This window comes from Aplysia californica, unplaced genomic scaffold (genome assembly GCF_000002075.1).
Source record: "Aplysia californica isolate F4 #8 unplaced genomic scaffold, AplCal3.0 scaffold00405, whole genome shotgun sequence".
NCBI lineage: Eukaryota > Metazoa > Mollusca > Gastropoda > Aplysiida > Aplysiidae > Aplysia > Aplysia californica.
In genome coordinates, this window is record NW_004797675.1 from 598296 (window position 1) to 612521 (window position 14226).

At 39.4% G+C, this 14226-nt stretch overlaps 1 protein-coding gene across 1 annotated transcript in view; it reads left to right on the plus strand.

The window, feature by feature from the left end:
- The window catches only part of LOC101850269 (WD repeat-containing protein WRAP73), a 57438-nt gene extending 46327 nt beyond the window's left edge, over positions 1-11111 (plus strand). The window contains exons 9-14 of the mRNA XM_005104121.3: positions 1714-1791; positions 2472-2568; positions 4174-4299; positions 5578-5661; positions 7208-7315; positions 8965-11111. Of these exons, the coding sequence (XP_005104178.3) occupies positions 1714-1791; positions 2472-2568; positions 4174-4299; positions 5578-5661; positions 7208-7315; positions 8965-9260 (789 nt within the window). The 3' untranslated portion in view covers positions 9261-11111. The remainder of the gene's footprint in view (positions 1-1713; positions 1792-2471; positions 2569-4173; positions 4300-5577; positions 5662-7207; positions 7316-8964) is intronic.
- The last annotated feature ends 3115 nt before the right edge of the window (positions 11112-14226 follow it).

The window sequence follows — 14226 nt, forward strand, 5'->3', positions numbered from 1 at the left end:
GGGTATTTCAGTTATGTCAGAGACAGAGGGGGAGATAGGGAGGAAGAGAGGGTGGGAGAAGGAGTGTTGATTCAGTTACATCAGAGACACTGAGAGAAAGAGAGAGTCGCAGTTGTGTGTCTATCATATAGAGAGCCAGAGAAAGAGAGAGAGAGAGAAGGAGAGAGGCGGGCTTGTGTCAATCACATGAGAGAGAGAGAGAGAGGGAGAGAGAGAGAGACAGGTTGTCTCGATAACGGCACCATTTTGCCATAAACAGTACTAGAAAGAAATAGAAGATGCAAACCACGTCAAAGCATATCCCCGAAACCCCGACGACAGCCTGCTTTTGATACTCATTTTAAGTGTCGATTTTAATCTCTGGTCAAGTATAATAGGGTGATGTGGTTTGTTTTCAACTTATTTTTCTGCTTTTCTTTACAATTTTTCCCCCGGCATTTTGGTGTGACTTCTGGAAGAGGGAAAATGATGGGGGAGGAAGGGGTTAGTTTATGTGCTATTAACCATTGTGTCCACTAGCTTTGAGTGCTTTTACGCCTCACAATTCGACATGATTTGAATTTTTAGTTTTATCCTATATGGCCTCGGTATTTTGTAGAGCGGTTATAAAGTTATGGATGATGCTAAGTATGAACGTCGTTAGTGAGAAAACCTATGGCTGAGCGCAAGAAGTGACTGTACTACTGTCCACATTTGGTCGAAATGGAGTAGTCATTGTTGGTAGTGAGTTTTTAAGTCGCTCTTTTACCTCTGTAAATATCTAAGCCGTAGCTTAATTTGGTATCGAGATATTAACGTTTCTTTATTGATTATGTTATAGAGGTTTCAATATCTTCAGAATTTCAAACTCGTTTTTCTCGAAACTGGGGAAAAGTGGATATAGTAGTCACTTCTTGCGCTCAGCCATCGTTTTTGGCCTCACTGTTTTGTTGAACTCTTAAAAATTTATTTGTAATGCTAAGTGTGACCACCGTTCATGAGAAAACGTTGTAGATCATTAATGTGCATTGATCACCATCTTCTACCTCTATCGTCTTTACTCTTCACGGAGAAGAAAGTAGGCGTTTGGCGGGTCCTCTGGTGTGGTTTGCTTCTTCTTTCCTATCAAACATCTATTGTCCTTCACTCCCCTTCTTCAATTTTATATTTGTTACTCTCTTGTAACACCTCTATTCTTCTGGCACTCCTATGGCCTTATGCAGTTGCGAGCGCCGTAAAACCTCTACTAAAATGGAAAAGAAATGATCTTCATCTTTTGTGTAGCGATTCAAGGTGTTTTGCTGTCACATTTAGGAGACTCGAGTTCGATTCCCAAGTGGGGAGTAGGAAAAATAAATTATTATTGAATACCTCGATCTTTCTACCGCGATGTTGTTTCTCTCTCAGCCCTGGTTGGCCCTGACAGGTAGGGTTGGAAGCCCACCTCCTAAATGATGTAAATTGTGTGGATAGTGGTGTAAAAATATTTACATTGTTGGGTTTTTTAAAATATAAGAATGTTAAATCATTCTTTTTTCCTGTTTTCAAGCACAAGGTTTTTAACTATTATTATTATCATTATTATTATTGTTGTTGTTATTAATTATCTTTATTATTATTATTGTTGTTGTTGTTATTATTAATTATCATTATTGTTATTTTTTAAATTATTATTATTATTATTATTATTATTATTATTATTATTAATTGTTGTTGCTCTTTTTGTTATAACAGCTTCGTCTGCTGAACCACGTAACATGGAAGACAATTGCCACACTGCCCCACCCAGAAGTCATCGACAGCAAAAATGTGGTGAGTGACTGGCATTTAGCATAATTATCATATCATTATATCTCAGGGAATGATTTCGACGAGCTGAAATGGTGCGTGGCGGAGATCTACGAAGTTTGCAGCAAACATACGAGACAAAATCTAAAAGTGACAGTCACGGCCCAGTGATTGTATGTTTGCGCATGTTCACATAGAAAGACAGACACACACATATATACCTTCTTTGGGAAGAAAGAGGGAAAAAAAGGAATTAGGAGGGGGGTGGGGGGTGAGAGGAGGAACGGGTAGTAGTTCCGATGATTTCACACCTGACTATAGCGTGCATGACCTTTTTTTTTAAGCACTTACTTCTGAATCTTGAACTAAGGCGGTATTACACCCTGTGCACCTTGCAGAAAGTTTCATCAAATCTCTATTTGATATGGCTCGATACATTTGAAGGTGGCCAAATGTTTCCTTCATGGATGGTCGAAGGCCACCATTAGGCACAATTTGATAAAAATCTTCCCAAATCAGACGCTCATTGACAAGCCCCCGTCCGATCCGTTTGTTTTTAAAAAAAATAGAAACAACAAAATTATAAAAGAAGAAAGAAGAAGTCAAATTTCTTAAATGAAACAAACGCATGCATATCTAATTTTTCCTGTTGGTAGTGTGAACTCACCTGTTTTTCTCTTTTGTTTTCTCTCTGTCTTCGGTAGGTGGTGTACAAAGAGACAGAGACTCGAACTCCAAACCCGCCAAGCAAGAAGTCTCTCTCTGCCCCCACTGCCAGTTTGTTTGCTGGACAGAGCAAATGTAAATAATTTTATTTTATGTCCTATTGTTGTTGTTTTTTGTTCGTTGTTTTTTTTATATTTGTCAATGCTATTTTGAACTAATTTTTTGTTTAGAGATGGGTGTTTGTTGTGTGTGTATTGTGTATCTTAGCGATACGGTCGAACCTGATCTAATGGCCACCTGCATAAGACAATCGCTTGTACTAACAGCCAATTCCCCCCCCCCTCCCATCAGGGCAGTGCTACTGGCTGAAGTGTCTTTTGGCCATTCCCAAAGGGGGGATATTAACATGTTCCTATGCACAGTAGAATTATAACTGGACTGATTCATCAATGTCATGCTCATACTGTGCTGGGACAACTTAAGGGACACTGCTCCTTTTTCTTTCCTAATCCTTACTATTGTCATTTTTCCTCTACTTCTTTTGTATGTTTGTCACTCTCTTGTGAACTGCTATTTCCGAGGTGCCTTGATAGTCGAGCAGATTTTTTGCTGCTGAGGTTAGAGTGGTGTGCAGAGTAAAGCCTGATTCCCTGTTTGGACTTCTCTGTTGATGTCCACCCCTTGGTGCTCATATGACCTTATGCAGTTGCGAGCGCCTTAACACTTTACTAAAAATATTTTTAAAAACCACTTTTCTGTTGCCACCTATTTATGGAAGAGAAAAGTGGCCATCTTACACAGTGTCATTAAAATGGGTTGTTTTTTTTAAAGTACACAAGATAGGGAGTTTGGAAGTAGTCATTTGTACAGATGGTTGTCTTATGCAGGTGTCTTTTAGAGGAGATTCAATTGTATAGTATATATGAGGCATCATGATGGAATCAAGCGCTTGTCAAAATGATGAATTCGAAGAAAAAGACATTTTTCCCACCAGTCAGGCAATTTTTAGTTACATTTTTGTTTTTTGGTTCAGCACCTTTTGTGTCCAAATAAAAAATACATTTCCATGTGAAATTTACTGAAAAACTTTGATTAAAGGCACAAAATATATACTTGTTCAGTTTTGAAGGACTCTCAAGCTATTGAAGTTACCAAACTTTGGCCACCATTTTCTTGCTAATTTTTCCGCTGAAATCAGACTACTCCACCTCCTTTAATAGCTAATATCTTGACTTCTACTCAAGATTGGTAGACGAGGGTATTTCTTTCTCCGAAAGTAAGGCTTAATCAATAAACTTTCAGATGATACCAATAACTCCGCCTGCCCAAAATTGACGAGCTCCTCATTGTGGCATCGGTGGCCTAGTGGTTAGGCTCTCGGACTCGCAACCGTAAGGTCGTGGGTTCGAATCCCGCCAGGAGCCCGAAGTTGTGTCCTTGGGAAAGGCTCTTTACCCGAATTTTCCTCACTTCACCCAGGTGGGAATGGGTACCCGGCTATTGACAGCGAAAGATCTTGTCAATTTGTTAGTGTTTGAGCGCTTAATCAGCTGCCTGCACTGTATGCTTCCCGGGAAGCTGAGAATGTTTCAGTGTTCTATGGTCTGCTGGGGTAATAATATCGTGTAAAGCGCATAGAGCCTGCCATTAAGCGGGGATATATGCTATACAAATGCTATTTATTATTAATTTTATTGTTATTCCACCTCCTTATGACACATATTATACTTTTGTCCACAGATGAAGTGCAGACTTGTCCTGTACAGGTCCCCGTGTCCAAGCCGGCCTTGAACAAAGCCAACCCCAAGCTGGGCGTCGGCTCGGTGCAGTTTAGCCACGACAACAAGTACATGTTTACCAAGAATGGTGAGGAGATAGTAATAATAATAATAATAAAATGATAAGAAATATAGCAATAATAATGATAATGATAATAATGGTATAATTATAATAATGAGTATTATTAGTATTATAATAATGATGATAATTTTAGTTTACATACAAGTTTAAGCTCTGAGTGTTTTGGGAGATTCTGCTGTCCTTTGTGACAGAATGTAACGTCGCTTACATAGAAGGGAGACAATTGCCAATATTGCACGATTGTGATATTACTTGAGTTACCTCCCGTGGTTATCAAAAGGTCTCTGAGGTACCCTCGCCGCAGCTGGTTTATTACTGTGGGATTGCCTTGTGTTGTCTAATCTGTGTCACTGTGTCACAGGTCATCCTACAGAAACTATCAGATTGTCTTGTCTGATCTGTGTCACTGTGTCAGTCTACAGAAACTATCAGATTGTCTTGTCTGATCTGTGTCACTGTGTCTCTAGTCAGCCTTCAGAAACTATCAGATTATCTTGTCTGATCTGTATCACTGTGTCACTGTATCAGTCTACAGAAACAATCAGATTGTCTTGTCTGATCTGTGTTATTGTGTCTCTGGTCATCCTACAGAAACTATCAGAGTGTCTTGTCTGATCTCTGTCACTGTATCTGTAGCAGTCTACAGAAACTATCCGAGTGTCTTGTCTGATCTCTGTCACTGTGTCATCCTACTGAAAGTATTAGATTGTCTTGTCTGATCTTTGCCAATGGTTAGTCTACAGAAATGATCGGACTTTTTGTTGAATTTGACCAGTTCAAGAGCGCCATCATGGGTGTTGGTCCATTTCTTTATCATGTATGACATTAAATACTAAGAATGACAGTCGACTACGAATGTCAGCTTCACCGTTGAGATCGGTAAAGAGGAAGAGGTGCTGGGACCCGAGAAAAAGATCAACCTTATAGATAGAGGGTCAATTCAAGCGAATTCAACACAAGCAGAATCGACAGTGAACAGTGTATTACATAAGAAAAGAATTATGGACCTGAAAGTCTTGTTCACTATATGCATTTTTTTTTTTTGCGTGCATGCTAGATAGACTGTAGAACTCTGGGTGGTTGGTGGGTGCTCTGGTGTGGTTTGCTCCTTCTTTCCTATCAAACGACTATCGTCCTTTTCTCTCCTCCTTCTTTTTTGTGTATGTTACTGTCTTGTAACACATCTATTCTTCGGCACTTATATGACCTTACTGTGTTGCAAGAGCGGTAAAACTCTTGCTAAAAAAAAAGACTATAACTAATGTTATGGTTGTTGTCGTACAGATAACATGCCGTGTGTCCTGTGGGTGTGGGACGTACGGCGAGTGTCGCTCTGTGCTGTCCTCATCCAGACCAACCCCATCAAATGTAAGTCGTCTGTGTAGAGTGGATTGGGTTTATTGTCTTTGTGGAGTAGGTGTGGTCTGTTGTCTGTGGGAAGTGGGTGGGCTTTGTTGTCTTAATGGAGTGGGTGTGATTTGTTGTCTTTGTGGAGTGGGTGGGGTCTGTTGTCTTTGTGGAGTGGGTGGGGTCTGTCGTCTGTGCGGTATATGTATGGTATGTGTGTGGTCTGTCTTCTTTATGGAGTGTGTGGGTTTTGTGTATTTGCTGTGAGTGTGATTTTGTCATGAACTGTGTCTTCTTTAGAAAGGAAACGAGGCTCAATCAGGCTAGAATGTCAATTTTTTACATATATGTTATACACCCATATGAATACAATTTGATCATTTGTTGTGTCACGACACTTTGGAATCAGGGGCTCATCAATTTATTGAGCATGTGGAGTTATTGGTGTTATCTGAAGGCTTATTCATTTGCCTTTTGTTTTGAAAAAAAAATGTTCATTTCTCTTCGAGAGACATTTGTAAAAGAAGAAAGTTTGGGTCACCTGGTTTCAGAGATAAAATTAGTAAGAAAAAATACCGCCACCGTTTGGTGACTTCAATAGCTTGAGAGTCCTTATAAACTGAAAATAGTGCCTTTATTCAACGGTTTTCTATAAAATTCACTTGGAAATGTTTTTTTATATGAACATTATAATACAAGGTGTTGAGCCAAAAAAAAATGTGATAAAAATTGTCAAACTGGTGGAAAAAAGTCTGTTTCTTCAATTTCATTATTTTAACCTGCTCCTGATTTCACCACGATGCCTCATATATGTTTTACACCCACATGAACTCAATTAGATCATTTCAGAAGTCTCAGCCAACCAAGTATGTGTAAATAATCCTAACAGAATGGCAGACATACTAGATGAAGTATTTCTCCTGTGTTGGATTTGAGTTTATAGTCTTTTTTTGTGTGTGTGAATACAAGTTAAAAAGTTTTACCATTTGACTGGCATTAGCATCTTTCTTGTTTAAGTTTGCTTTTGCACACAAAAGATATGAGTTTGATTCACAACTTGTCCGTATATTCCTATGTCATTGATGGTTTGAAAATGTTTATTTTTTTGAAAGGAGTGGTTTTGGACTCGAATTGTTTGCACTTATAAAAATGTATGTCCAGCGATATCCAGTATTTGTGGATTTTTAGGAAAAGCTTGCTAGTTTGATCGAAAGGTGAACAATAACAATGTCCTGTATTTAAAACTTATTGATGTTTGATGATGTTTGTTGAATTATTGACAGTTGTGAATGTTTGATGATGTTTGTTGAACTATTGACAGTTGTGAATGTTTGATGATGTTTGTTGAACTATTGACAGTTGTGAATGTTTGATGATGTTTGTTGAACTATTGACAGTTGTGAATGTTTGATGATGTTTGTTGAATTATTCAAATTATTGACAGTTGTGAATGTTTAATGATGTTTGTTGAATTATTCAAATTATTGACAGCTGTGAATGTTTAATGATGTTTGTTGAATTATTGACAGTTGTGAATGTTTGATGATGTTTGTTGAACTATTGACAGTTGTGAGCTGGGACCCCAGCAGACCTCGCCTTGCCTTGTGTACCTCCAACAACAAACTGTATATGTGGTCATCTGAGGGTAGTCTCTCCGTAGAGGTCCCAGTGGAAGGTGAGTGGTGCAGGAGTCTTTTCAGCTTTATTGATTTATGGGCTTCATTTCCATCACTGTTCGCAAAGCACGTCTTGAAAGTTCATATTTTTCCCCGCAGCTTGGGCAAGTCTGGGAGAAGCAGTACAAACAAACAAAATCTGTCGTGTTTTCCTCTTTGAATATGGACTTACGGACTGAGACCCTCAAATGGGAATTAAATATGTTTTTGGGGTCTCGGTACGGAAGTCCATATTCATATTGGAAAATATGTCTTTTGCTTTCTAGTAATGAAGACTTGCCAATGCTGAAGGGAAAATATGAACTTTCAAGATGAGATTTGTGAATAATAATGGAAATAAAGCCCATTAGCCAATAAAACGGAGATGACTTTTGTAGGAACAGAAGACTTAGTTTTTTTTCTCATTTGAAGATATTTTTAACGTGACAGTGACAAGTTTGGCAAAGTTTCTATGAAAGCACGTCAGTGAAATTCCACTGTCTTAAATGATAGACCTTGGAGATTCTTATTTTTAGTTCTCAAAGGTTGTTGATAAAATGTAGTTACTCAATGTTTATTAAAAGTAATATTTATTGTTCTTTACTTTTCGTATCGAGCTTTCTAATTGGTGAATGGGCACCCTAATAGGTCAGTTGTGATCTAAGTGTACTTTGATGGGGATGACCCAGGTTTGAATGCTCAATAGGGGGTTCTTAAAGTTTGGGTTGTTTCTGAAGTTTCCTTGGCTTTCTGATTTCTTGACTTGGTATTTTAAAGTGTCAAATGCAAAAGATTCAACTTGTGAATGATGGTAGTTTGAGGCCGCCGCTGGTTGGTCCTCCTTCTTTGCTTTTTCTTTGTTCTTTCTGTGTATCTTTCTTTGTCCATTAATGTGTTTGATGTGCTTCTCTTAACTAAGACTTGAACTTGAACACCTCATGAAGAACTTCCTCCTGTTTCCCTATCATGGGCAAGCCGTTTGATGTTATTCCATGTCTTTCCACTTTTCTCGGTATCTGTTTCTGTGACTCTTCTCCAGGTTCCACGTGGTCTTCCCCTTTATCTTTTACCCTGCCCCATCAGTTAACGAAGCTAAACACGTCACAGAATTTGCATAAAGTACTTTTTTTTTTCAAATGACTGCATTTAGTATGATTCTTAATATGTCTTTCAAATGTTCTGATCATTTAAAGTGAAAAGAAATTAATTGATATAGAATTGTAGTATTATCATTGTAAGAAAGTTTATTCCAGCAATTTACTCTTTAGTAGCATTTTCATGGCGACAGTGGCCTAGTGGTTAGGCTACCGGACTCGTAATCGTGAGGTTGCGGGTTTGGGGGGTTCGAGCTGCAGGCCCGAACGTTGTGTCCTTGGGAAAGGCACTTTACACGAATTTTCCTCACTTCACCCAGGTGGGAATAGGTACCCGGCCATAGACAGCAAAAGATCTTGTCAGTATGTTAGTGTTTTAGCGCCTATATATTGCCGCTTGCTCTGTATGCTTCCCTGGAAGTTGAGGTTGTTTCAGAATGCTCTCAGGTCTGCTGGGGTAATAGTATAGATTGTGAGAAGCATAGAGCTTGCTGATGAGCGGGGATTTGTGCTATACAAATGCTATCTCTACATGTATTATTTTATCGTTTACATTTTCCGCTGGATCTCCCCAGGCTCGTTTCTCATCCACTCGTTAAGCTGGCACCCCGACGGGGATGCGGTCTTACTGGTCGGAAAAGATCAGATGTGTGTCTGCTTCCTGTCGCCCTCGCAGGCCAACGCCTCCGCGGCACACAACACCAGCACCATCAACTCGACCGGCGACAACAAACCACTCACCATCAGCAACGACAACAGCAGCAACAACAACACCAACAATTCTGTGATTGTGAAGGGTAGCAGCGATATTCTTGGGTTGCCTGATGAGGCACGCACGGAAGTCAGGGATATGGAGGAGGGAGAGGATTAAGTTGGGTCAGTTTGAATCAAACTCCTAGACTCTTTATATCAGCAATGGCTTCCACATCACCATCACATCATCAACAACAACAATAACGACAACATATGATATCAGCAACAAGAGAAAGAGGTGGACAGAAGATATGGAAAGAGAAAAGGATAACCCCGTCCATCGCCACCGTCACCTCACCATCAACCCTTCGCCCCCACCCCCCTATTTCAAGTTGCTTGATTTACTGCTCAATGTCATGTCCTTTTTCACAGTGGGAGTCCCAGTGGGATTACAGCCATGATGTGCCAAGATATGAGAGTTGTACTTTACTTTTGCTGACAGAGAAAATGTGATAATAGAATATATACGTATGTATTTATCCTTTGCTCCAGAAAGCTTGGAGGATATGAGTGATGACACTCTCCCCCCCCCACCCCCCATGCGGCGGAGTTGTGTCCCGAGAGATAGTGGGATAGTGAACTATTTCTATATCACCTGTCCTACTCTGAGTTTGAGTGAGATCAGAATGATTTGTTAGACATATTGGTGTGTGTGAGAGTCTTGAGAGTAGAGAAATATTCCTAATTTCTGCTTTTGTGTGCTGTTTTTCCGTCCAATTGCTGTCAAGGTATTGCAGAGATGTATATATGCATCAGTTTGTGACTTTGTGCAAGTCTGCTATTGTTTAGTAATTCTTTTTCTGCCACGTTTTATAAGGAGAAGTCACACTAGGCTTGGATGTGGATGGCAGTGGTCCAAATCTCCAAAAGGATGCTCTTTGGAGAGTTTTCAAGACTCCCCACCCTTTTTTTTTTTTGAGGGGGGGGTACAGCGCCTCGCAACTGCATAAGGTCATATGGGAGTGCTCTTAATTAGAACAAGTGTTGAAGAAGGCACTAAAAAATACACATATTGTACCATTAACACTTGTACATAATTACTAAATTAGAATAAAGCAGAGGGATAGAGACATTTGTTTGTGACTTGACAATGAGGCTATTTACCCTTTTTACACCGGAAGAATGGTCAACCAGATATCCACTAGCACAAACAGTAGGAAGACCCTCAGTGATATTTTGGAAAGAACGATGGAGCATCAATGGACATGACCGGAATGCAGGGATGTTGCTTCCTGAAACAATAGAAACACCAGGTTTTATCGTACAAAGTCACGCATCACACCTCCTGAACTCATAGTTCTTAAGATCTGGTATTTGATAATGGAAGAGTCAAGACTACAAAGCTACTTTATTCTCCTATCCATTCCCAAATTTAAATTTCAAATGCGTCTGTCCAACATTAAATTAGATTCTCTTTGCACCTATAGCAGTTGATGACTTTGGTTTAGAATGTTTTTTAAAAATTGGACAATAATTGATGAAAACAATTGCAATGATTGTGTGTTATTATTTGAAAAGTGCTTACACCTGTTCGATAGTAGGATCTGTTCAATTCTTCAGTATATCTTCTTTGTTGAGGCAAGTTCAACTTGAGTGATTTTTTATTTTTATTTTTATTTTGCTTATCCTGTTTTCTTGACAGCAAATAACCCATCGATTTATCAACGTGTATTAAGCTATTTATTATTATCATAAATATATATAGATTTATATATATAAATGAACAGTGCACATGCGTTTCATGCATGGCATATGCCACTTTGGAAACATTCCTGTTAGTTGGTTTTCATCCTTATGTATTTTCAGATGTATTTATAACATTGTGTTTTTGTGCTTGTCAGAAGTAATTGCCAGTGCTGCTACTACTAACACTCCCATGTGGGTACATAAGATAGCAGCATGCTGCAAGTACTCCAGTAACAATAGCACATTGCTCACTGAAACTATAAATCAGATTCATAAAATGAAATCACTTTGTCAGTCTTTTTTCTTCTGAAATGCTGAGCCATTGTCTGAGGGCATGAACTTAATTGTGTTGCAAGTGCCATAAAACACGTACTAAAACAAACAGTTGACATATACTTCTCAATATACGCAATACATTCACTTGTGAAACGTACACATCTGCTTCTCAGCACGTTTACATCAACACAATGAAACTTGACAAAAACATGGATTCGAACCCATGACCTTTTGGTTGCGAGCCTGTCAGCTTAATCACCAGACCAGCGACGCCTTAAGGACCAAATTATTGTAAATAGGACCAGTCCTGAAAAAGTAGGCCTACTTCAGGCTAATTTTGGGACGTGTTTGATTTCCGTAATGACGAGACAAATGAGTTGGTTTTTCCTGTCCCATCAGTTACCAAAACTGAACACATCACAAAATTTGCATAAAGTACTTTTTTTTTTTTTTTTTCAAATGAGTGCATTTAATATGATTCTTTAATATGTCTTTCTGATCATTTAAAGTTTGAAATGATTCTTTAATATGTCTTTCAAAGTTTCTGATCATTTAAAGTTGAAAGAAATTAACTGATACATGCAATGAATTACAGTGTTATTATCACTGAAAGAAAGTTTAGTCCAAATGTCCCGCCAGTTACCGTTAAAGTTGAAAGAAATTAACTGATACATGCAATGAATTACAGTGTTATTATCACTGAAAGAAAGTTTAGTCCAAATGTCCCGTCAGTTACCGTGGAATAGCCCCTCATTGTTTTAGTAAGTAAGAGTTTTACAGCACTTACAACAAAACTGGGTCATATAAACGCTGAAGATGAGTGGTGTTACCAGACAGTTAAATCATAAAGAAAGAAAGAAGAGAGAAAACGATGACAGATGTTTGATAGGAAAGGAGGAGCAAACCACACCGGAGTACCTGCCCTGCCAAGCACCCATAATAATTAAGCTCATCAGCTTCTCGATTGACCTATATCCAGAAGAAGCGATGGTGTCCTTAGTTTTGACCCTTTTATTTTCATCCTGTGTTGCCGTTGAGTTGAGCTTCGAAGGGAGATGCGGCTTTCTATGGTAGGCCAACTTTGCAGCTCTTTTCAATTGATATGTTGTACAGATGAAAGTATCTGAGACTTTATGGTCGAGAATAGTGACTGTATTAGACAGGTGGATGTCTCACGCAGTGTCGATTTTAAGTTTTTTTAAAAAAAGAATCGAGAGTGGGAGGGCGGGGTGAGGGAAATGGGAAGTGGCCGTTTGTGCAGAAATATGTTGTACAGATGGTCGTTAGAGGAAAGTTTGAATGTAGTTGTTCAGGGAACCCTTAACTCCTTCAATCTAACTTTTGCGTAGCCTGGGTATTTGGTGTTATAAGCTGTCGAGCCATAGTATGCTATAAGTATAAGCTAGAGAACTGAAGACAGATAGGCAGGCAGTAAATGGGAGATAGAGCGGGGTTGTTTTTTTTAAGAGGAGACAATATAAAGAATTGAAGACGTATGTATAGGCGAGCAGAGAGAGAGAATTTTATAGAAAAAAGAGAAGAAACAGATTAAGAGTAAGAGTAAGAGAGAGAAAGAGAGAGAGAAAGAATCTGGAAGAAAGTGGGGGTGGGGTGGGCGGGAGATAGAAAGGCAGAAGATAAAACAAATGAGCTGTAAAAAAAAATAAGTAAAAGAACATTTAGAAGAAGACAATGGAAAAAATGACCGACAGGAAGGGAGAGAGAGAGTGGAGCGTTCGGGGAAGAGAGAGAGAGAGAGAGAGAGAGAGAGAGAGAGACTACTCAGAACAAAAAAGAGGGGTGAGAGAGGGTGGATAAGGATATAGTTAGACAGTGGAGATGAGACAGAAAGAAGAGAGAGAGACGGGGGGGGAGGTGAGAGACAGAGAGAAAGGTCTCGAGAAACGATGAGAAAAAGCAGCCCTGTGCAGCACCCGACCTTTTCCGAACAACTAAGTCTAAGTCAAACAATCTACAGGTTTCGGGGTGTTCGCTCAGGTAAAACACGACTGACCCTGAGATCTAGCACGGGCACGTAAAGAAAATAAGAAGAAAAGACAGGAGCAAAAATATTAGCCGAGGTTACCTTTCGAAACACGCAGCAAATTAAAATTCTTTCCGCAGGTACACCGAATGTTGGTTTTTTGTTGTTTTTTTCCCCCCTGTCTGCCCCATGTTCTGAACTCTTTAGCGAGTGCAATATGTACAAGCAGAACATGAAACTAAAACTAAAGCAAAGGAGACTGGAGAGAAACAAGACTCGTTATTCTTTTATAAGTTCTGTGTTTATTTGTAGTTAGAACGGCCTCTGCCTAGAATATGACACAAGCGGGAGTTACGAGGTTCTAGAACAACGTCGTTAGTGTTAGTGTGGTGTGTTTGTGTGGTGTTTTTACGCGTTGATTTTCAGTGTCACACGGTTCTGCACAATTTTGAGGAGTAGATTACCGGCGATGTGGACAAATGAACAGGTTGGTGAGTCTGTCTGTCTGTCGGTCTATCTGTGTGAGTTCTCTCTCTCCCTCTCTCCCTCCCCCTCCCCCTCTCTCTCTCTCTCTCTCTCTCTCTCTCTCTCTCTCTCTCTCTCTCTGTCTGTCTCTCTCTCTCACACACACTCTTTCTCTCTCTCTCTCTCTGTACTCTTTTTCTCTCTCTCTCCTCTCTCTTTCTCTCTCTCTCTCTCACACACACACACACACACACACACACACACACACTCACTCTTTCTCTCTCTCTCTCTCTCTCTCTCTCTCTCTCTCTCTGTACTCTCTTTCTCTCTCTCTCTCCTTCTCTCTCTCTCTCTGTACTTCTCTCTCTCTCTCTCTCTCTCTCTCTCTCTCCCCCTCTCTCTCTCTCCCTCTCTCTCTCTCTCTTGCTATAAGTTCATGTAGATATCATTTATGCATAACTGTCCCCGAGGTTTTATGTACCCCGCACAATTTAGCAAAATTTGATCATTTTTTGTATAGTGTATGATTTCTGATTGTTTTTCTTTATCATTCTTTGCTAAGAATAACAGAATCGCATAATTTCACATTTTTGGGCTGTTTGCATAATTTCAGAATTTTTCTTGCATAAACTACGGGGACATTCCATAAGGGCCCATGCTGAGAGTCTGTTTT